General features: G+C 41.8%; 1 protein-coding gene across 1 annotated transcript; it reads right to left on the minus strand.

Annotated features, from left to right (window-relative positions):
- Positions 1 to 2142: 2142 nt before the first annotated feature.
- LOC118372159 (regulator of G-protein signaling 5-like) lies at positions 2143 to 4534 on the minus strand. The gene is made up of 5 exons (XM_035757948.1): positions 4389 to 4534; positions 4107 to 4196; positions 3882 to 3943; positions 3397 to 3563; positions 2143 to 3197 (listed from the first exon to the last, which is right to left on the minus strand). Exons 1-5 carry the CDS (start codon positions 4430 to 4432, stop codon positions 3021 to 3023), a joined length of 540 nt encoding a protein of 179 aa, XP_035613841.1. The 5' UTR covers positions 4433 to 4534; the 3' UTR covers positions 2143 to 3020.
- Positions 4535 to 26691: the final 22157 nt, after the last annotated feature.

The following is a 26691-nucleotide window of genomic DNA, read 5'->3' on the forward strand; positions in this document are numbered from 1 at the left end:
TACCAAGGATTGATGTCTATAGGTTGGACCAAATATTCTATACTTTACTGCTCTGTCTATTCCCTAAACACCACTTAGGGTAGGCGTACCAAGGATTGATGTCTATAGGTTGGACCAAATATTCTATACTTTACTGCTCTGTCTATTCCCTAAACACCACTTAGGTAGGTGTACCAAGGATTGATGTCTATAGGTTGGACCAAATATTCTATACTTTACTGCTCTGTCTATTCCCTAAACACCACTTAGGGTAGGTGTACCAAGGATTGATGTCTATAGGTTGGACCAAATATTCTATACTTTACTGCTCTGTCTATTCCCTAAACACCAGGTAGGGTAGGCATACCAAGGATTGATGTCTATAGGTTGGACCAAATATTCTATACTTTACTGCTCTGTCTATTCCCTAAACACCTGGTAGGGTAGGCGTACCAAGGATTGATGTCTATAGGTTGGACCAAATATTCTATACTTTACTGCTCTGTCTATTCCCTAAACACCAGGTAGGGTAGGCGTACCAAGGATTGATGTCTATAGGTTGGACCAAATATTCTATACTTTACTGCTCTGTCTATTCCCTAAACACCACTTAGGGTAGGTGTACCAAGGATTGATGTCTATAGGTTGGACCAAATATTCTATACTTTACTGCTCTGTCTATTCCCTAAACACCACTTAGGGTAGGTGTACCAAGGATTGATGTCTATAGGTTGGACCAAATATTCTATACTTTACTGCTCTGTCTATTCCCTAAACACCAGGTAGGGTAGGCATACCAAGGATTGATGTCTATAGGTTGGACCAAATATTCTATACTTTACTGCTCTGTCTATTCCCTAAACACCAGGTAGGGTAGGTGTACCAAGGATTGATGTCTATAGGTTGGACCAAATATTCTATACTTTACTGCTCTGTCTATTCCCTAAACACCAGGTAGGGTAGGTGTACCAAGGATTGATGTCTATAGGTTGGACCAAATATTCTTTACTTTACTGCTCTGTCTATTCCCTAAACACCTGGTAGGGTAGGTGTACCAAGGATTGATGTCTATAGGTTGGACCAAATATTCTATACTTTACTGCTCTGTCTATTCCCTAAACACCTGGTAGGGTAGGCGTACCAAGGATTGGTCACAACAGATTAGAAAGTGCTTGACGGATCCCTCACAACAGAGGACAAAACAGAAAATGTCTGATAAAACTGCAGTTCCACACATTGAAACGACAGCTCTTAAGATTGTTAAAAAATAACAGTTACATGTAGTGGAGTTACTTTTAGTCATTTCCATATTAATTCAACATTTACCAATCAATGTTTTGGCAACATCTGAATAGCATCTGTCGACTATGTTTACTATCACGTTCAATACTGTTTAGGACATTTCATACACTAATTATATCAATAGAGCCTGCTTTTTTTGTACAAGTCCTTTTTTATTGTATATATCTGGCTTTCATACATTTAGTGGGAAGAGAGGGAGGGAGAAGAGTGGGAAGAGAGGGAGGGAGAAGAGTGGGAAGAGAGGGAGGGAGAAGAGTGGGAAGAGATGGAGGGTATGTGATGTGAGTCACCATGGCTCTGAGCAGTTCACTCGTGGGCGAGCTGAGGTAAGCAAACCTGAAGAGGTGTACAATGGGTGATCGCTAGTCTCCATGGAGACCACGGCCAGCCCACGCTCTCGGCAGCTGCATACAGGGAAAACACCTCAGGGAGGCTATTCCAGACGTTCCTGCAGTCTGCCCCCCACATACACAAGAGCCCTGCGACTCGGAGGCAAGGGGTTCATCCCAATTAGATGGGAGTCTATGGTGCATGGTCAGTGCCCAGTGGGCACAGATGTCAATTCAACATTGGTTCAACGTAATTTCATTGAAATGACTTTGAAACAACATTGATTCTACCAGTGTGTGCCCAAGGGGGTAGCAGTGGGTGGTGATTGTCTTTTCATAGTCATTTCTTTTCTAATCCTCTGTCGCGTTCCCCTTTCAACGTATGTGTAGGTTAGAGAACAGACAGAATTGAAGGAGATCTTTGTATGTTTCGTCTTATTGAATGTTGAACATATAAGAAAGCTGGATCTGAATAATTGCTGTTGTTTTTGATCTGGTAATGAAAATGAATAGAGTAAAACTTCATATCGTGTTGTTTTATATAGTTCCGATTTTATTCAAATAATTTCCTCTCACATAAGGAGTTCTGGGTATAAAAAATGTACACATAAATATCACAAATGTTGTGGAACGGTACAGGACAGTGCCGTCCAGTGCACTCTAACAGTACAAACATTTCAATAACATTTCTATAACATTTCAATAACATTTTAATAACAAAATGACTGCTAATAAATACCCAAATAAATAGACAGGCATCAGACAATACAAAACTATAACACATTCTCAGTGATTGTGCAAAGCAGTCCTTTTCCATCACATTGTTCTTTCTGCTCAGACGCCATGAACAGGAACTTCTTCATGTGTCTTTGACCTCAAGACACATGTTCACCTTTTACAGACTTGGATACCTCAATCTTCACAGACCTCTTTTACAGACTTTGATACTCCAATCTTCACAGTGAGCGGCCTTCTTTCCTAGGCCACAGATAAGATTTCCAGTGTCAACTTCCGACTGACTTCCAGTTCAATCTAGTATACATCTTCAGTCCCCCCCTCCATACGTTTGACCCAGCAGCACAGGACCCTTCCTGCACTGAGGAGGACCCTAGTGAGACCACCTGGTTTCCAGTGTGTCCTTTTCAGCATGTCTCCCATGGACTTCTTCTTCGTGTCTCATTCACCACCTGCAGGTTGGCCTTAACCAGTCTTAACAAGCCTCAACCAGCCTTAACCAGTCTTAACAAGCGTCAACCAGCCTTAACCAGTCTTAACAAGCTTCAACCAGCCTTAACCAGTCTTAACAAGCCTCAACCAGCCTTAACCAGTCTTAACAAGCGTCAACCAGCCTTAACCAGTCTTAACAAGCTTCAACCAGCCTTAACCAGTCTTAACAAGCCATAAATGGTCTTAACCGGATTTGACCTGCCGACTGATCTCCAGGTAGGTGGGGGACTTGAGGAAGCGAGGGTAGCAGTCTTTCTCCATCAGGGCGTAGATCTTCTCCTGGGCCAGGCTGAAACAGGACTGGTTGGGCTGTTCCAGATTCTTCTTGGTGATGGCTTTGGTCTCATGGTCGAGGTTGACCTGGGGGAAGAGGATGTGAAATTTGATTACTATGTGTTTTACTTGAAACAATGTCTTATTGGGTATTGTTTGTGCACAATGAGTATACTATTTTGTGTGCATGTGTTTATGTAGCGTATATCCAATCTACAGATTCCTCTACAAACATACTCTGTATGTGGATATAATTGGTTAATTGTGTATATATATTGATAGTTACCTCTCTTGGTGCGTCACTGCAGACAAACTCCTCATAAATCTTCTTAGCTGTAGCCGATAGCTTTGAGGAGGGCTTGGTTATCCTGTAGTCTTCACAAGCCAGGTAGAAAGCTATGTTCTCCTCGCTAAACTCCGACACCAGGAAAGCACGGAACAAGCACAGTCCATCTGGAAAAGAGAAGGTGAGAATTGTCACATTAGCATCTGTGAATTTATCGTAGCATGTCACAACTTCAATTCACTTTTAACCGTGTCCATTTGTGATGTGGAAGCAAGCAGCTTTTCCTATATAAATAATATATTTGGATATATTAGGAGTGAATCCTGCTACTGCTGTGTTGTGTAATGCATTCTGGCTATGTGGAGTAACAGCTACATAGCTTTTCCTATTCACGTTTGCGATGCACATGTGTACAATATGTACTTGTAAGTTTGTGTAGTATGACTAATTAAAGTATGATAACTCATAGCAAGAGTCAGACTTACTTTGGTTGGACAGCAGGTTCTCAAACGACTCCTTCCATTTTAATGGTTCACTCTTATTAAACCTGTTGATTTAAAAAAAAGCATCAGGTTAGTTCATCCGGTCATTACAAAATAACTTAGCATTGGCTTTGCATGGTCTCCTTCATTTCCAAGGGAACATTTTTTTATTATGTTTAAAAAATTATCTGTGTAGACATAGAGCATTCTTTTTTTAGAGTATCTGACCTTAGTTTATCGGTCTTGTGTGAGTGACCGATGATGCTCAGATCTGGCTTCTGTAGAAAACTACCAAAGAGAGCTTTGAGTTCCTTTGCCCTGAGAAAATAAGAGAAACACATGTACATTAGATTGATGCAATCATTCACACCTTTACTTACAACTGATCATCCAATTTCCCCACGAAGCAGCTGTGTAATAATTCCCATCAATGTCAATCCAAAATGTTATTCCAGTGACATATATAATGTGATGGGATAAAGAAGTACAGATGATTAAGGTAAGACATACCTCTCCAGACATGTGGTAGGCAGTGATTCCAGTCCTCTGCACATGGTGAGAGACGATGAGACTTGATCCTTTGTGCTGTTCACAGTGTCTGTAGTATTCTAGAGCTTTGGAGTCTATGGTAGCTCTGTCACTGCAGTGAAGCTGGTTCTCAGCATGGTCTGCTGGCTGTGTGTGAAGAGAGTGCATTTATAGGGCAGATCCCTCCGTGACATCACGTCTCTCAGCCAATGGCATGAGGGCCATGGGAGGGGGAAGATAGTGCCAAATCCACACAATAATTGCTCTAAACATACCCCTTGACTTATTCCACATTTTGTTGTGTTACAGCCTGAATTTAAAATAGATTAAGTAGATTGTTTTCCTCACCCATCTACACACAATACCCCATAATGACAAAGTGAGAAAAAAAGGGAAATTAAATACATAAGTATCTAATTTATATAAGCATTCACACTAAATGCTAAATGCTCTCTAAAAGTTTTAAACACCTATTATTCTTTTTCAAATGATTCAAGCTCTTTAAAAAGGTATGTTGATCCTTGCTAGACAGCCATTTGAAACTGATTTAAGTCAAAACTGTAACTAGGCCACTTAGGAACATTCAATGTTGTCTTGGTAAGCAACTCCAGTGTAGATTTGGCCTTGTGTTTTAGGTTATTATCCTGCTGAAAGGTGAATTTGTCTCCCAGTGTCTGTTGGAAAGCAGACTGAACCAGGTTTTCATCTAGGATTTTGCCTGTGCTTAGCTCTTATTTCATTTATTTTTACCCCCCAAAACAAAAGACAAGCATACCCATAACATGAGCTTGCTCATGCTTGAAAATATGAAGAGTGAGAAAGGGGAGATACCTAGTCAGTTGTCCAACTCAATGTATTCAACTGAAATGTGTCTTCCACATTTAACCCAACTCCTCCGAATCAGAGAGGTGCGGGGGGCTGCCTTAATCAACATCTATGTCTTCAACACCCAGGGGGGCAGTGGGTTAACTGCCTTTCTCAGGGGCAGAATGACAGCTTTTTACCTTGTAGGCTCGGGGATTCAGCAACCTTTCGGTTACTGGCCCAATGCACTAACCACTAGGCTACTTGCAGCCGCACTGAGGGGTACTCAGTGATGTGTTGTGTTGGAATTACCTAAAACATAAAGCTTTGTATTCAGCTCACACATTTTTTGCAGTTTTACTTTAGCGCCATATTGCAAACAGGACACATGTTTTGGAATATTCTTATTCTGTACAGGCTTCCTTCTTTTCACTCTGTCATTTAGGTTAGTATTGCGGAATAACTACAATGTTGTTGATCCATCCTCAGTTGTTTCCTATCACAGCCATTAAACTATTTAACTGTTTTAATGTCACCATTGTCCTCATGGTGAAATGCCTGAGTGGTTTCCTTCCTCTCCGGCAACTGAGTTAGGAACAACACCTGTATTGTTCTAGTGACGTGGGTGTATTGATACACAATCCAAAATGTAAGGAATAACCTCACAATGCTCAAAGGGATATTCAATGTGTGCTTTATTTTTTCATTTTTACCCATCTACCAATAGCAGGCTTCTCTTTGAAGTAACTTCTTAGCCTGCTCACAATGATATTGGCCTGGAATGTTTCAGATGAACTACATATTCCCTCATTAGATGGTTCTCCAATCGATCGTGTTCCCACATATAAATACTTAGGCATTTGGATTGATATGGATTTGGATTTATATGGATTTGATGTTTAAAAATCATATAGACGAGCTGGTTAAGAAGCTAAGATTTAAAGTTGGCTTTTTCCACAGAAACATATGGTGCCTTTCTCTAAGCAGTAGGAAGCAGATTTTTCAGTCAACCTTTTAATCTGTTCTTGATTATGGTGATATTATTTATCAAAGTGCAGCTGCTACTACTCTTAAACCTCTTAAACCTTTGGATGCCATCTATCATAGTGCCCTACAGTTGACAGTTTTGATACTCATCACTGCATCCTGTATCAAAAGACCCCCCAGATCTCTACATTACTCCCTTTTTTGCTTACAAAAGTTTGCTGTTGAAGTATAGACACCTGAGTTGCCTAACCCGCTCACAGGATTGATTCATTCTTGAAGTTCCTAGGGTCTCCACCGAGCTAGGTAAATCTGCTTTTAGTTTTAACGCACAATATTGCTGGAACAGATTCTAAATATATTTAGTCTTGATCTTCTGGTGCCGTTCGGGCAATTAAAAGTATTGATTGGGAACTTATTTGTTGAGGAATGTAACCATGTTTCTGGGTGATTTGTCATGTTTTATTTGGGCTTCCCATGACTGTATTTGAGTTATTTAATGTGTGTGTATATATTGGGGCGGCAGGGTAGCCTAGTGGTTAGTTAGAGCGTTGGACTAGTTGGCAAGGTACAAATCTGTCTTTCTGCCCCTGAACAGGCAGTTAACCCACTGTTCCTAGGCTGTCATTGAAAATAAGAATTTGTTCTTAACTGACTTGCCTGGTAAAATAAAGGTAAAAATATCCAGTACCAGTCAAAGTGGAGACACACCTACTCATTCCAAGGTTTTTCTTTATTTTTGTATATTTTCTACATTGTAAAATAATAGTGAAGACATCAATCTGTGAAATAACACATATGGAATCATGTGATAACCAACAAAGTGGTAAACAAATCAAAATATATTTTAGATTTTAGATTCTTCAAAGTACACATCCTTTACCTTAATGACAGCTTTGTACGCTCTTGGCATTCTCTCATACGTGTTATTTCATAGTTTTGATGTCTTCACTATTATTCTACAATGTAGAAAATAGTACAAATAAAGAAAAACTCTGTAATGAGTAGGTGTGTCCAAACTTTTGACTGGTACTGTATTTATAGTGTTTTTGTATAATGTGTATATTTATGCTGTGTATATACAGGGTGCATTTCTAAAAGAGACCAAGCTCTCAATATGTCTTCCCTGTAAAAAAAAAGGGGCATTACAGATAATTGTTTACGTGGGGTACAGAGACGAGGTAGTGATTAAACATCACGTTACACTATTAATGTACACAGAGTGAGTCCAACTCATTATGTGGCTTGTTAAGCACATTTTCACACCTGAACATTTTTAGGCCATAACAGAAGGGTTGAACACTTATTGACTAAAGACATTTCAGCTTTTCATTTTTCATTCATTTGTAAATATTTCTAAAAACATAATTCCGCTTTGACATGATGGTGTGTGTGTGTGTGTGTGTGTGTGTGTGTGTGTGTGTGTGTGTGTGTGTGTGTGTGTGTGTGTGTGTGTGTGTGTGTGTGTGTGTGTGTGTGTGTGTGTGTGTGTGTGTGTGTGTGTGTGTGTGTGTGTGTGTATGTGTGCGTGCGTGCGTGCGTGCGTGCGTGCGTGCGTGCGTGTGTGTGTGTGTGTGTGTGTGTGTGTGTGTGTGTGTGTGTGTGTGTGTGTGTGTGTAGGCCAGTGACACAACATCTCACTGTATGTGAAATGGATCGAGCATTTCCGGCACTCAAGCAAAACACACATTTTTGAAGTTGAAGTATTTAGGAAGCTTTTGCCACTGCAATAACAAATTGTTATGCTGCTGAAATGACTGAAACACATTAGGACGGTTTCACAGTGTCACGCCCTAACGTTCCTTATCTTTGTTTCTTTATTATTCTGGTCAGGTCAGGGTGTGACGAGGGTGGGTATGTTCGTTTTTGTAAGTCTAGGTATTTGTATGTCTATGGTGGCCTGAATTGGTTCCCAATCAGAGGCAGCTGTTTATCGTTGTCTCTGATTGGGGACCATATTTAGGTAGCCATTTTCCCAGGGTTATTTGTGGGTTCTTGTCTATGTGTAGTTGCCTGTCAGCACTTGTTGATATAGCTTCACGGTTCTTTTTGTTAGTTTGTTCGTTCGTTCAGTGTTCATTCGTCTAATAAAAGAGAATGTACGCATACCACGCTGCGCCTTGGTCTGCTCCTTACGACGACCGTGACACACAGACACATATTAAACTTACATAATTGAAATGGCTTTTTAGTCTAAGACTAGGTTTGATATCCGGATGTCTGGGAAACCGTCCCAAAAATAGTAATTTCAGTATCATAACAGTACACCAAAGAGGAAATCTATTTCTCCCCGTGGCCCAACTGTCAAAATCATAAACTTGATTCACAAACAACCATGTCTGGTATTAGTCTTTCATTTTGCGGTAGATTAGAGTTTTAAAATGTTTGTGTTTAAAAAAAAAACATTTGACAGAGTTTGGATTTTGGCTCTATCTGATAAATCTAAAGTGTGAAACGGGAAAGGAAGTAGGCAAATCAGGAAATAGGGGTTAGACAAGATGCTTCTATCTCGAGGCCATCAGACTGTTAAATAGCCATCACTAGCCGGCTACCACCCAGTTACTCAACCCTGCACCTTAGAGGCTGCTGCCCCATATACATAGATATTGACTCACTAGCTACTTTAATAATGGAACACTAGTCACTTTAATAATGTTTACATACTGCTTTACTCACCTATATACACATACTGTATTCTATTCTACTGTATTTTAGTCAATGCCACTCCAACATTGCTCGTCCTAATATTTATATACTTTTACTTTAGATTTGTGTGTGTTGTTGTGAGATACTACCGGACTGTTTAAGCTAGGAACACAAGCTTCTCACTACACCTGCAATAACATCTGCTAAATATGTGTATGTGACCAATACAATTTGATTTGATTCCTTGGAAGTGCTGAAGGCGGCTTCATAGTGTAGTTATGACCAGCTTAAACAACGAGACTCCTTCCCAGAAACTCTTCAACAACATCAAAAATGTCACACATAGTTTGGTTATGTATGGCCAAAACTACAGACCTCGTGACTCGCCCTTCCCTGGTACAGAGTAAAAGGCAACTGGGAAATGGTGGTTTACATAAGTATTCTTATTCATGGGTTATTTATTGTTGCATCATGCCATTTCCTATGAACGTTCTCTTGAGGACTGACGGCCATCTTTTCAAGCTTGTCCATTCATTCTAAACACAGACTAATGATTTTGTCTAATTTACGCTGCAGTGTCTTGGAAATATGATGACATATCTTAAGTAGGCAAATAATTAGTAGGAAACCACTTTGTCATTGTATAAACTGTGGGGATACTGGGAACTATCAGAAGGTGATTAAATCACGATGATGACAAAAGCTTTTCCAATAATTCTTTGTCTCCTTTGGAGATGTAATCATTTATCCCAAGCCACTATTATGCACTTTAGATTCAATTTCATCAGCACCAATTGAGACTGCATTGAGTAGAACTTTCAGTCGGTCCTTCAAAGAACTTTCACCGATGAAGTTGCGTGACCTGAAACCCATGAATATGTGAAGGACCAAAAGACTTTTCTCATTGGGGTCCTCTAGCTAAGAGAGTATCTGGAATAGGTACTACTGGATGAGGAAAACAGAAAAACATCTGTAGTTACAGATGTTGTATCTTAATTTAATCAACCTGTTGCAGGAGAACTTTCAAACTTGATGTTTAAAAAGGCTTATGGAGTTTGTAATGTCCACTTGGTTTTCCCTTTAAGATGTATCAACCCCGACAAACGTTTCCATTCATTATAATCCACAAAATAATTCACATTTCTTATTGCTGCAGGATCATTTTCCTGCTGTAGCAAACTGGATCAAATTAAGATCCTACACCCGTACGTATTATCAGATGGTTCTCTTTAATGGGGCTTTGCTGAAAAAAAGGAAAGGTTATATCATCTCCTATGAATGTGACAAAGCTTGACTAAGTCCACAGGTCGTATGCTTAAAAAAAGGAAAGGTTATATCATCTCCTATGAATGTGACAAAGCTTGACTAAGTCCACAGGTCGTATGCTGAAAAAAAGGAAAGGTTATATCATCTCCTATGAATGTGACAAAGCTTGACTAAGTCCACAGGTCGTATGCTGAAAAAAAGGAAAGGTTATATCATCTCCTATGAATGTGACAAAGCTTGACTAAGTCCACAGGTCGTATGCTGAAAAAAAGGAAAGGTTATATCATCTCCTATGAATGTGACAAAGCTTGACTAAAAAAGTCCACAGGTCGTATGCTGAAAAAAGGAAAGGTTATATCATCTCCTATGAATGTGACAAAGCTTGACTAAGTCCACAGGTCGTATGCTTAAAAAAAGGAAAGGTTATATCATCTCCTATGAATGTGACAAAGCTTGACTAAGTCCACAGGTCGTATGCTGAAAAAAAGGAAAGGTTATATCATCTCCTATGAATGTGACAAAGCTTGACTAAGTCCACAGGTCGTATGCTGAAAAAAAGGAAAGGTTATATCATCTCCTATGAATGTGACAAAGCTTGACTAAGTCCACAGGTCGTATGCTGAAAAAAAGGAAAGGTTATATCATCTCCTATGAATGTGACAAAGCTTGACTACGTCCACAGGTCGTATGCTGAAAAAAAGGAAAGGTTATATCATCTCCTATGAATGTGACAAAGCTTGACTAAGTCCACAGGTCGTATGCTTAAAAAAAGGAAAGGTTATATCATCTCCTATGAATGTGACAAAGCTTGACTAAGTCCACAGGTCGTATGCTTAAAAAAAGGAAAGGTTATATCATCTCCTATGAATGTGACAAAGCTTGACTAAGTCCACAGGTCGTATGCTTAAAAAAAAAAAACTAAAAAAAATACAAATTGAATAAGCACCATGAATTAAAGAACTTTGTTGTATTTGTCATTTATGGGAGGTGCTATGATCATTCCTTTTTCGCGTACCAGTCTAGTGTGATAGAGCGAGCATAGACAATTTCAAATACAAATGGAACGAAAATAAAAGGGCATTTTTTAATTTTTTATGACAGTCTCTTCTGATATATGTGTTGATTTTATCTCCCAGTTGCAATGGTAAATGAAACTTTGGGTATTTGCCACTTTATCTGGAATTCAGTTAAACTAACGTTACATTCTGTTGTCACGGAACAATAAGACAAAAAACTTTGGTGTTAATACTTTTCAAAGGTCTTTCAGTCAACTGGATGGTGGCCATTTTGAATCATGTCTAAGTTCACTAGGCGTGAAGACTCTATGGCCTATTTCCCTGCTCTGAGGTTGATGTTTTTAAGGACATAGTACAACTTTCGGCTCTATGCCAATGGCAGCTTCCACATAGAGTAAACATGTTTTCCACAGCCATAACCATCATGGGGTTGAATTACATAAGTCGTGACGGAATGAGACAGATCTCTTTCAAACTCTGTTGTAGGCATTGAGGAGCGCCAACCGTGATACACATTCTTGCTAATAATGTTTGTAATTTGATCAACATAACAGGCAACTGCTGGTTCTATCAGTCAGAGATTGAAAACTGACTTTACACTGTTGTAGTAATAATACAAATATATTTATTTTAATATAGCGCTTTTCATTACGAACAGAATATCAATTTTTCTTCTAAAAACAAACAAAAACAGATGGTAGATTGTTGGGAGATTGTCTTCCACAGCTCCAGACGATAGGGCTCCGAGGCTGTACTAATAGGCAGTTGCTTGAGCGGGTGGAGCATAGATGATACAGCAAGGGAGAAAACAAGGCAGGTAAAGAAGCTCTTCATGGCGTCATTAGGAAGGACAATTATGTGGATATATTAAAGCAACATCTAAAGCCATCAGTCAGGAAGTTAAAGCTTGGTCGCAAATGGGTCTTCCAAATGGACAATGATCCCAAGCATACTTCCAAAGTTGTGACAAAATGGCTTAAGGACAACAAAGTCAAGGTATTGGAGGGCCATCACAAAGCCCTGACCTCAATCCTATAGAAAATATGTGGGCAGAACTGAAAAAACATGTGCGAGAAAGGAGGCTTGTGTAAGGCTACCCGAAACGTTTGACCCAAGTTAAACAATTTAAAGGCAATGCTACCAAATACTAATTGAGTGTATGTAAACTTCTGTCCCATTGGGAATGTGAAAAGAAATAAAATCTGAAATAAATCATTCTCTCTACTATTTTTCATTTCACATTCTTAAAATAAAGTGGTGATCCTTACTGACCTAAGACAGGGAATTTTTACTAGGATTAAATGTCAGGAGTTGTGAACAAGAGAGAGTGACACACTTACACACACAACATTTACAGACAAGGTGACTATCTTTCCACTAAAATAATGCAATCTTGACAGGAGTAGGTCAGAATAATCACCTTACGCAACCAAGAAGTACAAAAAAGCATTTTGACATGTTTGTCTCTAAGAGTTCAGCTTTCTCATCTGTGACACTGTTTTGATTATGACTTTATGGATTCATCTGGGATTTGGACTCCCCACAATTTCCCGTCCTCTTGTGGTGGTGGAATTTCTCATCTCATCTTAAAATGAGAGTTTTGGGCAGCAAGACCTTTAGCCTTAAGAGCGGGAAATCGTCAATGGGACATTTTGGAATGTTAATTTGTCTGGTCCCAAAGCTTCCACGCCAAATATTTGACTGGACCCCCGGGAACCAGTTTGCAGTCTTACTCCCTGCTTGAGGGGCGGTCCATCCGCGTTAATAGAGAGACATTTAGACCAATCAGTTAAGGGACATGGTTCCAACGGCTGCCAAACCAGCCCACTGGGCACAGAGTTAAATTCAATGTCTATTCCATCGTTGGGTCAAAGTCATTTCATTAAAATGACATAGAAACCAAGTTGATTCAATCAGTGTGTACCCAGTGAGAGGGTTGTGGATTTGACTTGGGCCACATACTGCATGGGCCACATACTGCATGGGCCACATACTGCATGGGCCACATACTGCATGGGCCACATACTGCATGGGCCACATACTGCATGGGCCACATACTGCATGGGCCACATACTGCATGGGCCACATACTGCATGGGCCACATACTGCATGGGCCACATACTGCATGGGCCACATACTGCATGGGCCACATACTGCATGGGCCACATACTGCATGGGCCACATACTGCATGGGCCACATACTGCATGGTCACATACTGGCCACATACTGCATGGGCCACATACTGCATGGGCCACATACTGCATGGGCCACATACTGCATGGGCCACATACTGCATGGGCCACATACTGCATGGGCCACATACTGCATGGGCCACATACTGCATGGGCCACATACTGCATGGGCCACATACTGCATGGGCCACATACTGCATGGGCCACATACTGCATGGGCCACATACTGCATGGGCCACATACTGCATGGGCCACATACTGCATGGGCCACATACTGCATGGGCCACATACTGCATGGGCCACATACTGCATGGTCCACATACTGCATGGGCCACATACTGCATGGGCCACATACTGCATGGGCCACATACTGCATGGTCCACATACTGCATGGGCCACATACTGCATGGGCCACATACTGCATGGTCCACATACTGCATGGGCCACATACTGCATGGGCCACATACTGCATGGTCCACATACTGCATGGGCCACATACTGCATGGGCCACATACTGAAAATAGCTGTGTCACCATCAATGTCGACAGTTCTGCTAGTCGCTTTGGATGAAGGTATCTTCTTCATGACGATATTACTTCTATTATTACACAGTCGTGCGCGACTGTTGACTCTTCTAGTATTTATTTTTAGTCAATTACCTGTAACTAAATAAACGAGACAACTAATTTAGTTTCAATCAGCACCAAAGCCAAGGAAATCTCTTAGTCAATGAGATGATTTTTGGTTTTGTGTCAGAGCTGCAGACAAGGCTTTGAATTCTAACCATCTGGCAGTGGATCTGGAAGTCATCAGTATTCAACTATCTGACTGACCGTCTGACAGAACAGGTGGAGTCCAACCTCATGCATCACAACTAAGATGTTAAGCCAATGTGGATAAATGATCAGGCACACCTTATCTGCGGAGGATCAAATGTCAACCAGATATTTGTGGGGTTTTTGCCTAAGCTTTTGCCTAAGATGAAATCCTTTTGAACTCTGTTATACAAACACCGTTCTAGCTTCTGTTGGAATAATAATTGAAGCACGTGGTCTCGCAATGTAATCCATGCAGTCAGGTGTTGAGTAAGAGGATACTGTCGCTGATACATTGGCCATGGGTCTTAATGACATATCAGATGCTACCAAGCTGTGGATTTTAAACAGACAGCTTGCTATAAATTAATGCACCCCTTGTTTTTCACTCATTGTGTGCTACAAGAGAAGTTTCTGTTCTGAATTAAATGAAATACTGTTGGCCAAATGTGGTCAAAACGATGATTTCAACCAATGAGTTTGATCTGCTTATAAATCTTCTTTTTTATTTTTTATGATTGAGTGTTGAATATGAGGATAATGTTCCTGATACACTGCTTATGTATATATTTTTTAATTAAGAACTAGTAAGAACTACTTTACCACTAACAGTTGTTAGTGTTAATAAAAAAAAGTGTATTATTGGGCCAAACATATTTGTCCCTTGCATTCTACAAGGAGTATGTCATGCAAATGAACTCAATCAATCAATCAATCAAGTCTATTTTATAAAATCCTTTTTACGTCAGTAGATACCTGGTCAAAAACCCCATAGAGCAAGCAATGCAGAGGCAGAGGCACAGTGGCTAGAACGAACAGAGGCAGAAGCACAGTGGCCAGGAAGAACAGAGGCAGGAACACTGTGACCAGGAGGCGCAGAGGCAGAGGCACCGTGGCTAGAACGAACAGAGGCAGAAGCACAGTGGCCAGGAAGAACAGAGGCAGAAACACAGTGGCCAGGAAGAACAGAGGCAGAAACACAGTGGTCAGGAAGAACAGAGGCAGGAACACAGTGGCCAGGAAGAACAGAGGCAGAAACACAGTGGTCAGGAAGAACAGAGGCAGAAACACAGTGGCCAGGAAGAACAGAGGCAGAGGCACAGTGGCTAGAACGAACAGAGGCAGAAGCACAGTAGCTAGAACGAACAGAGGCAGAAGCACAGTGGCTAGAACGAACAGAGGCAGAAGCACAGTGGCTAGAACGAACAGAGGCAGAAGCACAGTGGCTAGAACGAACAGAGGCAGAAACACAGTGGCCAGGAAGAACAGAGGCAGAAACACAGTGGCCAGGAAGAACAGAGGCAGAGGCACAGTGGCTAGAACGAACAGAGGCAGAAGCACAGTGGCCAGGAAGAACAGAAGCACAGTGGCTAGAATGAAAGAACAGAGTGCAGGAAGCACAGTGGCCAGAAGAACAGAGGCAGAAGCACAGTGGCTAGAACGAACAGAGGCAGAGGCACAGTGGCTAGAACGAACAGAGGCAGAAACACAGTGGCCAGGAAGAAAAGAGGCAGAGGCACAGTGGCCAGGAAGAACAGAGGCAGAAACACAGTGGTCAGGAAGAACAGAGGCAGGAACACAGTGGTCAGGAAGAACAGAGGCAGGAACACAGCGGCCAGGAAGAACAGAGGCAGAGGCACAGTGGCTAGAACGAACAGAGGCAGAAACACAGTGGCCAGGAAGAACAGAGGCAGAGGCACAGTGGCTAGAATGAACAGAGGCAGAAACACAGTGGCCAGGAAGAACAGAGGCAGAAGCACAGTGGCTAGAATGAACAGAGGCAGAAACACAGTGGTCAGGAAGAACAGAGGCAGGAACACAGTGGTCAGGAAGAACAGAGGCAGAAACACAGTGGTCAGGAAGAACAGAGGCAGGAACACAGTGGTCAGGAAGAACAGAGGCAGGAACACAGTGGCCAGGAAGAACAGAGGCAGAGGCACAGTGGCTAGAATGAACAGAGGCAGAAACACAGTGGTCAGGAAGAACAGAGGCAGAAACACAGTGGCCAGGAAGAACAGAGGCAGAAACACAGTGGCCAGGAAGAACAGAGGCAGAGGCACAGTGGCTAGAATGAACACAGTGGCTGGTCAGGCAGAAACACAGTGGTCAGGAAGAACAGAGGCAGGAACACAGTGGCCAGGAAGAACAGAGGCAGAAACACAGTGGCCAGGAAGAACAGAGGCAGGAGAGGCAGAACACAGTGGCCAGGAAGAACAGGCACAGTGGCCAGGAAGAACAGAGGCAGAGGCACAGTGGTCAGGAAGAACAGAGGCAGAAACACAGTGGTCAGGAAGAACAGAGGCAGAGGCACAGTGGCTAGAATGAACAGAGGCAGAAACACAGTGGTCAGGAAGAACAGAGGCAGAAACACAGTGGTCAGGAAGAACAGAGGCAGAAGCACAGTGGCCAGGAAGAACAGAGGCAGAAACACAGTGGCCAGGAAGAACAGAGGCAGAAGCACAGTGGTCAGGAAGAACAGAGGCAGAAACACAGTGGTCAGGAAGAACAGAGGCAGAAACACAGTGGTCAGGAAGAACAGAGGCAGAAGCACAGTGGTCAGGAAGAACAGAGGCAGGAACACAGTGGTCAGGAAGAACAGAGGCAGAGGCACAGTGGTCAGGAAGAACAGAGGCAGAAACACAGTGGCCAGGAAGAACAGAGGCAGAAGCACAGTGGCCAGGAAGAACAGAGGCACAAACACAGTGGCCAGGAAGAACAGAGGCAGAAACACAGTGGCCAGGAAGAACTGAGGCAGAAACACAGTGGCCAGGAAGAACAGAGGCAGAAACACAGTGGCCAGGAAGAACTGAGGCAGAAACACAGTGGCCAGGAAGAACTGAGGCAGAAACACAGTGGTCAGGAAGAACAGAGGCAGAGGCACAGTGGTCAGGAAGAACAGAGGCAGAAACACAGTGGCCAGGAAGAACAGAGGCAGAAACACAGTGGTCAGGAAGAACAGAGGCAGAAACACAGTGGCCAGGAAGAACAAAGGCAGAAACACAGTGGTCAGGAAGAACAGAGGCAGAGGCACAGTGGCTAGAATGAACAGAGGCAGAAACACAGTGGTCAGGAAGAACAGAGGCAGGAACACAGTGGTCAGGAAGAACAGAGGCAGAGGCACAGTGGCCAGGAAGAACAGAGGCAGGAACACAGTGGCCAGGAAGAACTCCCTAGAAAGGCAGAAACCTAGGAAGAAACATAGAGAGTAATCACGCTCTGTAGGGTGGCCAGTCCTATTCTGTCTCTACCAGGTAGAGGTTTAAGTGTACATGTGGCCTTAAGGCCAGATCGTTTTCAGGATGCTCAAACGTTCATAGATGATCAGCAGGGTCAAATAATAACAATGATGGCTATAGAGGGTTAACAGTCCAACACTGTTTCAACGTCAGTTGGCTTTTCATAGTCAGGCATTCAAAGTTTCAAAGACTGGGGACAGGTACAGCCAGAAACTAACACTTTCTCAATGTTTTATTTGCTAATAATTCTCAGAATTATAAGTGGAATTTATAGCTAAACAGATAGTACTTGATTACCTCAGACAGCCTAAAATTGCATAACTTTTTTCACAGAAAACTCTACAGGGGGCAAGGGGCACTCCTTCCCTAGCCGAGAAACAAGATGGCCGATCCGTGGAGAAAACCATAACAGTGGGATGCTAGTACACAGAAGGCTAATTGGGAACATTGTCAGAAATCAGCTTGCAGAGAGAAGAAAGCTATTTTATAGGAATTGATTAACTTCAGCACTCAACTAATGCATCCTTTCTGATTCTGTGGTTGCCTTGAGAAAAACCAGGATGAGTGGGAACACAGATAAGTGCTGGTAAACAACAGGGGCGATGTCACATTGGTGTCACCGAGGGCAACGTTGAGGGCAACAGAGGAGAAAGTCTGTCCCTCTCATTATACCATAATAATGTCAAATAATGCGAGCCTACACACCACCAAGTCTACATTGCATGTTTTCTGCTTCTCCAATTAGCTTGATGCTAACAGGTTCCCGGGACAGTTCCAGAGAGTTCAAACGCTTGTGGATGTATTGGTGAACTTGTAGACTTTCTTACTGGTCAAGTCGCCATAACACAAGACATGTCAAACTTTGATTCAATGACATCTCGGATTGTGTTTATTAGCTGCACTTACTTAGCAAAACGGGTTCTGCCACACTGCAAAACGGGTTCTGCCACACTGCAAAACGGGCCATTGGGTGAAAGCTCACTTACATAATGCATGAACGATAGGGTTCAAACCTCTGTGTTTTGTGTGCATCCAAGGACTGTGTTAGCCCACTGAGCTAAAGCTTAGGTATTAGCCCGAGGAGCTAACGCAAGTCTTCGGGTTTCAGACAAGTTACCCATTATGTGAGGGCGAAGCACCGAACCACTTCAACCCCCTTTGACCTCGTCGCCCTCACAGACTAATCCACATCAGGGCACCTATGTGGCTAACTGGGATTGAATTTGGATCTCCTGGACACCACAATATTGTATTAGAGTTCAGACACTGCGACAACATCGGCAAAAAACGATGATCACCTGCTTGTTGTTGACGAACAGTGGGGATTTACTCCGGTTTAACACTTGGTCAGGAAATGAAAAGAAAATGTAAAGAAAATTACGGATGATAATCTGGTCAGAGGCAATAGGACGGCCAACCACTGCTTTTAACTATTTGTTATCGCTGTGTGTCCGAGTTCTTAGTCCTCTGAGTGTAAGCCTAGACATTAGCTTGGGCGGCTAACATATGTCTTTAGGTTTCAGGCATTATGTCAGCCTGATGCACCAATCTACCTTTGTTACTTTTGTCAATTAACCATTAGCATCAAAGAGTTACTTCTCTGCCTATTCCTGATTTCTTGACTCGCTGGACCCAGGTGCTGAAGGTAGGCAAAAACACCTCCGCCATGCTGAGCCTTAACACAGGGGACTCTCAGGGGTGTGTGCTTAGACCCCTCCTGTACTCCCTGTTCACCCACGACTGCGTGGCCACGCACGACTTCAACACCATCATCAAGTTTGTTGACGACACGACGGTGGTAGGCCTGATCACCGATGCCGATGAGTCCGTCTACAGGGAGGAGCTCAGAGAGTTTAACAGCTTGGTAACAGAACAACAACCTCTCCCTCAACTGCAATTAAACCAATTTAGCTGATCGTGGCCTATAGAAAACAGAGGGTAGAACACGCCCCCATCCACATCGACAGGGCTGTTGTGTAGAGCGAGTCGAGAGCTTAACTTAACATGGACCACACACACCCACACAGTCGTGAAAAGGGCACGGCAGCGCCTATTCCTCCTCCTTCCTCCTCTTCCTCCTCAGGAGGATGAAAATAATTGCCAAGGACTCCAGCCAAGCCATCCGGCAAACGACACCAGAGCATCAGCTCTCGGACCAACAGGCTCCGAGACAGTTTATACCCCCAAGCCATAAGACTGCAAAATAGCCAGACTGCTAAATGGTCTCCCGAACTATCTGCACTGACTATATCTTGCACTGAACCTACGCACACTCACTAGACTATATATACACCATATACACACTCACTAGACTATATATACACCATATACACACTCACTAGACTATATATACACCATATACACACTCACTAGACTATATATACACCATATACACACTCACTAAACTGTCACTCCCACACAAAATCCTCACACATTCAAACACTACATACGCACACACACACACACACACACACACACATGCATACCGACACAACACAAACACACATACTTAAACACACACTCACTCACTCACTCTTACATGAATAATTTGCTGTTGCTGCTCTGTTGTTTATTTTACTCTTATTATTATTATCTATTCTTATTATCTGGTCATTTTGCCTTCATGTACATATCTACCTCAAGTACCCCGTACCTCTGCACATTGATCTGGTACTCCCTGTATATAGCTGCACATTGATCTGGTACTCCCTGTATATAGCTGCACATTGATCTGGTACTCCCTGTATATAGCTGCACATTGATCTGGTACTCCCTGTATATAGCTGCACATTGATCTGGTACTCCCTGTATATAGCTGCACATTGATCTGGTACTCCCTGTATATAGCTGCACATTGATCTGGTACTCCCTGTATATAGCTGCACATTGATCTGGTACTCCCTGTATATAGCTGCACATTGATCTGGTACTCCCTGTCTATAGCTGCACATTGATCTGGTACTCCCTGTATATAGCTGCACATTGATCTGGTACTCCCTGTATATAGCTGCACATTGATCTGGTACTCCCTGTATATAGCTGCACATTGATCTGGTACTCCCTGTATATAGCTGCACATTGATCTGGTACTCCCTGTATATAGCTGCACATTGATCTGGTACTCCCTGTATATAGATGCACATTGATCTGGTACTCCCTGTATATAGCTGCACATTGATCTGGTACTCCCTGTATATAGCTGCACATTGATCTGGTACTCCCTGTATATAGCTGCACATTGATCTGGTACTCCCTGTCTATAGCTGCACATTGATCTGGTTCTCCCTGTCTATAGCTGCACATTGATCTGGTACTCCCTGTCTATAGCTGCACATTGATCTGGTACTCTCTGTATATAGCTTCACATTGATCTGGTACTCCCTGTCTATAGCTGCACATTGATCTGGTTCTCCCTGTCTATAGCTGCACATTGATCTGGTACTCCCTGTATATAGCTGCACATTGATCTGGTACTCCCTGTATATAGCTGCACATTGATCTGGTACTCCCTGTATATAGCTGCACATTGATCTGGTACTCCCTGTCTATAGCTGCACATTGATCTGGTACTCCCTGTCTATAGCTGCACATTGATCTGGTACTCCCTGTCTATAGCTGCACATTGATCTGGTACTCCCTGTATATAGCTCCACATTGATCTGGTAATGGTACTCCCTGTATATAGCTCCACATTGATCTGGTACTCCCTGTATATAACTGCACATTGATCTGGTACTCCCTGTCTATAGCTGCACATTGATCTGGTACTCCCTGTCTATAGCTGCACATTGATCTGGTACTCCCTGTATATAGCTCCACATTGATCTGGTACTGGTACTCCCTGTATATATCTCCACATTAATCTGGTACTGGTACTCCCTGTATATAGCTCCACATTGATCTGGTAATGGTACTCCCTGTATATATCTCCACATTGATCTGGTAATGGTACTCCTTGTATATAGCTCCACATTGATCTGGTAATGGTACTCCCTGTATATAGCTCCACATTGATCTGGTAATGGTACTCCCTGTATATAGCTCCACATTGATCTGGTAATGGTACTCCCTGTGTATAGCTGCACATTGATCTGGTACTCCCTGTCTATAGCTGCACATTGATCTGGTACTCCCTGTATATAGCTGCACATTAATCTGGTACTGGTACTCCCTGTATATAGCTCCACATTGATCTGGTACTGGTACTCCCTGTATATATCTCCACATTAATCTGGTACTGGTACCCCCTGTATATATCTCCACATTGATCTGGTACTCCCTGTATATATCTCCACATTGATCTGGTAATGGTACTCCCTGTATATATCTCCACATTGATCTGGTAATGGTACTCCCTGTATATAGCTCCACATTGATCTGGTAATGGTACTCCCTGTATATAGCTCCACATTGATCTGGTACTCCCTGTATATATCGCCACATTGATCTGGTAATGGTACTACTCCCTGTATATAGCTCCACATTGATCTGGTACTCCCTGTATATATCTCCACATTGATCTGGTAATGGTACTCCTTGTATATAGCTCCACATTGATCTGGTAATGGTACTCCTTCTATATAGCTCCACATTGATCTGGTAATGGTACTCCCTGTATATAGCTCCACATTGATCTGGTACTCCCTGTATATAGCTGCACATTGATCTGGTAATGGTACTCCCTGTATATAGCTCCACATTGATCTGGTAATGGTACTCCTTCTATATAGCTCCACATTGATCTGGTAATGGTACTCCCTGTATATATCTCCACATTGATCTGGTAATGGTACTCCCTGTATATATCTCCACATTGATCTGTAATGGTACTCCCTGTATATATCTCCACATTGATCTGGTAATGGTACTCCCTGTATATAGCTCCACATTGATCTGGTAATGGTACTCCCTGTGTATAGCTGCACATTGATCTGGTACTCCCTGTATATAGCTGCACATTGATCTGGTACTCCCTGTATATAGCTGCACATTAATCTGGTACTGGTACTCCCTGTATATAGCTCCACATTGATCTGGTACTGGTACTCCCTGTATATATCTCCACATTAATCTGGTACTGGTACCCCCTGTATATATCTCCACATTGATCTGGTAATGGTACTCCCTGTATATAGCTCCACATTGATCTGGTAATGGTACTCCCTGTATATATCTCCACATTAATCTGGTAATGGTACTCCCTGTATATAGCTCCACATTGATCTGGTAATGATACTCCCTGTATATATCTCCACATTGATCTGGTACTCCCTGTATATATCTCCACATTGATCTGGTAATGGTACTCCCTGTATATAGCTCCACATTGATCTGGTAATGGTACTTACTCCCTGTATATATCTCCACATTGATCTGGTAATGGTACTCCCTGTATATATCTCCACATTGATCTGGTACTCCCTGTATATAGCTCCACATTGATCTGGTAATGGTACTCCCTGTATATATCTCCACATTGATCTGGTACTCCCTGTATATATCTCCACATTGATCTAGTACTCCCTGTATATAGCTCCACATTGATCTGGTACTCCCTGTCTATAGATGCACATTGATCTGGTACTCCCTGTATATAGCTGCACATTGATCTGGTACTCCCTGTCTATAGCTGCACATTGATCTGGTTCTCCCTGTCTATAGATGCACATTGATCTGGTACTCCCTGTATATATCTCCACATTGATCTGGTACTCCCTGTATATATCTCCACATTGATCTGGTACTCCCTGTATATATCTCCACATTGATCTGGTACTCCCTGTATATATCTCCACATTGATCTGGTACTCCCTGTATATATCTCCACATTGATCTGGTACTCCCTGTATATATCTCCACATTGATCTGGTACTCCCTGTATATATCTCCACATTGATCTGGTACTCCCTGTATATATCTCCACATTGATCTGGTACTCCCTGTATATATCTCCACATTGATCTGGTAATGGTACTCCCTGCTACATTTTTGTGTATTTTATTTTATTCCTCTTGTGTTAGTTCCTGTTTTATTTATTGTTATTATTTTTTGAAACTCTGCATTGTTGGGAAAGGTTTATAAGCAAGCATTTCACTGTAAAGTTGACACCAGTTGTATTCGGTGCATGTGATAAATACAATTTCATTTAATTTCATTTGGAACTATCCAACCAGTAGATGCATATCCTTTAAATGTTGAAATTTGGTTGCTTTGTCAATCATAAACAATTCAATGGTACTTTTGTAACACAATAATAAGCCAAAAGTTAAGGCTATCTTACAAACGAATGTAACATTCAACCTTAAAATGATTAACACATCCATGGCCACATTTTGAGGTTACTGTAACCTTACACTATATAGTAGCAGTTAAACGTTTGGACACACATTCTCATTCAAGGGTTTTTCTTTCTTTTTCCCTATTTTCTACATTGTAAAATAATAGTGAAGACATCAAAACTATGAAATAATACTTATGGAATCATGTAGTAACCAATAAAGTGTTAAACAAATATTTTAAATTATTCAAAGTAGCCACCCTTTGCCTTGATGACAGCTTTGCACACTCTTGGCATTCTCTCAACCAGCTTCATGAGGTAGTCACATGGAAGGCATTACAATTATCAGGTGTGCCTTGTTCATTTGTGGAATTTCTTTCCTTAATGTGCTTGAGCCCATCAGTTGTGTTGGAACAAGGTAGGGGCGGTATACAGAAGATCGCCCTATTTGGTAAAAGACCAAGTCCATATTATGGCAAGAACGGCTCAAATAAGCAAAGAGAAATGACAGTCCATCATTACTATAAAACATGAAGGTAAGCCAATATGGAACATTTCAAAAACTTTGAAAGTTTCTTCAAGTACAGTTGCAAAAACCATCAAGCTCTATGATGAAACTGGCTCTCATAAGGACCGCCACAGGAAAGGAATACCCAGAGTTACCTCTGCTGCAGAGGATAAGTTCATTAGAGTTAACTCCACCTCAGATTGGCAGCCCAAATAAATTCTTCACAAAGTTTAAGTAACAGACACATCTCAACATCAACTATTCAGAAAAGACTGTGTGAATCAGGCCTTCATGGTCGAATTGCTGCAAAGAAACCACTACTAAAGGACACCAATAATGAGAAGAGACTTGCTTGGGCCAAGAATCACAAGCAATGGACATTAAACTTGTAGAAATCTGTCCTTTGGTCTGATGAGTCAAAATTGTCTTTGTGAGATGCAGAGTAGGTGAACAGATGATCTCTGCATGTGAAGGTGTGGGGCTGGTGACACTGTCAGTGATTTATTTAGAATTCAAAGCACACTTAACCAGCATGGCTACCACAGCATTCTGCAGCGAAACGCCATCCCATCTGGTTTGCTCTTAGTGGGACTATCATTTGTTTTTCAGTAGGACAATGACCCAACACACCTCCAGGCTGTGTAAGAGCTATTTGACCAAGAAGAAGAGTGATGGAGTGCTGCATCAGATGACCTGGCCTCCACAATCACCAGACATCAACCCAATTGAGATGGTTTGGGATGAGATGGACCGCAGAGTGAAGTAAAAGCAGCCAACAAGTCCTCAGCATATGTGGGAACCTTTACAAGAATGTTGGAAAAGCATTCCAGGTGAAGCTGGTTGAGATAATGCCAAGAGTGTGCAAAGCTGTCATCAAGGCAAAGGGTGGCCACTTTAAATAATCTAAAATCTAAAATATATTTAGATTTGTTTAACACTTTTTTGTTTACTACATGATTCCATGTGTTATTTCATAGTTTTGATGTCTTCCATATTATTCTACAATGTAGAAAATAGTAAAATTAAAGAAAAACCCTTGAATGAGTAGGTGTGTCCAAACTTTTGACTGGTCCAGTCAAGGTCATGGTTCTGCTATTAGATGAAGCAGTGATAACACATTAAGTTGTTGTATAAATAAATAAAATATCTGACATGCTATTCACATTTTAACTTTGCTGTGCTTTAAAATGGTTGAAAGCTCAGTGATAGATATTTGGGTAAACCAAAAATCTGACATTGTTTATCCGTTGGAATTTGATTGTGGTTCTAGATGGTTGAAAGCATAATGATAACACATTGGGAATTCAACTAACTTTTAGCTGTCTTTTTGATTGGGTGGTATTGTGGGTTGGAATCTCATTGATCAATGTCTCAACCAAATATTACATCATTATCCACATTGAAATTAAGTGATGTGCCCAGTGATCACAGCTCCTTTCCCCATTATCCTCTAATGACTCCCCATTCCGCATGAGGGAGCGTAATCATCGACTGACACTAATTAGCATAACGCAACGGACATAAATATTCCTAGAAAATATTCCTATTCATGAAAATCACAAGTGAAATATATTGAGACACAGCTTAGCCTTTTGTTAATCACCCTGTCATCTCAGCTTTTCTAAATATGCTTTACAGACAAAGCTAGACAAGCATTTGGTATGTTTATCGATAGCCTAGCATAGCATTTAGCAGCAGGTAACTTGGTCACGGAAATCAAAATCAAATCAATCAAATGAAAGCGTTTACCTTTGATGAGCTTCAGATGTTTTCACTCACGAGACTCCCAGTTAGATAGTTAGATGTTCCTTTTTTCCAAATATATTATTTTTGTAGGCAAAATAGCTCCGTTTGTTCTTCACATTTGGCTGAGAAATTGCCCGGAAATTGCAGTCACGAAAATGGCAAAAAAATATTCCAAATTAGCTCCATAATATCGACAGAAACATGGCAAACGTTGTTTATAATCAATCCTCAGGGTGTTTTTCAAATATCTATTCGATAATATATCCACCGGGACAATTCGTTTTTCAGTAGGACCGATTGGAATAATTGCTACCTCTGTATTTTACTCGAGAATCTCTCTGGGAGCATCAGGTGACCACTTGCGCAATGTAGCCGCTTACGGGTATTCTTCAACATAAATGCGTAAAACTACGTCACAATGCTGTAGACCCCTTGGGGAATACGGAGCAAAAGTAATCTGGTTGATAGCCCATTCACTGCTCGATAGGGACGCATTGGAACGAAGCGCTTTGAAAACATGAGGCACTTCCGGATTGGATTTTTCTCAGGCTTTCGCCTGCAAGGTCAGTTCTGTTATACTCACAGACAATATTTTTACAGTTTTGGAAACTTTAGAGTGTTTTCTATCCTAAGCTGTCAATTATATGCATATTCTAGCATCTTGTCCTGACAAAATATCCCGTTTACTACAGGCCCGTTATTTTTCCAAAAATGAAAATACTGCCCCCTAGTCACAAAAGGATTTATACCACCTTAGCCACAGAGCACAGAGAGCAAGTAGAAAGGAGAACCCC

The sequence above is a fragment of the Oncorhynchus keta genome, chromosome 15, assembly GCF_023373465.1.
Source record: "Oncorhynchus keta strain PuntledgeMale-10-30-2019 chromosome 15, Oket_V2, whole genome shotgun sequence".
Lineage (NCBI taxonomy): Eukaryota > Metazoa > Chordata > Actinopteri > Salmoniformes > Salmonidae > Oncorhynchus > Oncorhynchus keta.

Coding starts and splice junctions, on each gene's coding strand:
- LOC118372159 (XM_035757948.1), bottom strand. CDS start 4,432: ATGTGCAGAGGACTGGAATCACTGCCTACCACATGTCTGGAGAG. Junction 3,564..3,881: donor GAACCTGCTGTCCAACCAAA/GTAAGTCTGACT, acceptor TCTCTTTTCCAG/ATGGACTGTGCTTGTTCCGT. Junction 3,198..3,396: donor GCAGTGACGCACCAAGAGAG/GTAACTATCAAT, acceptor CTCTTCCCCCAG/GTCAACCTCGACCATGAGAC.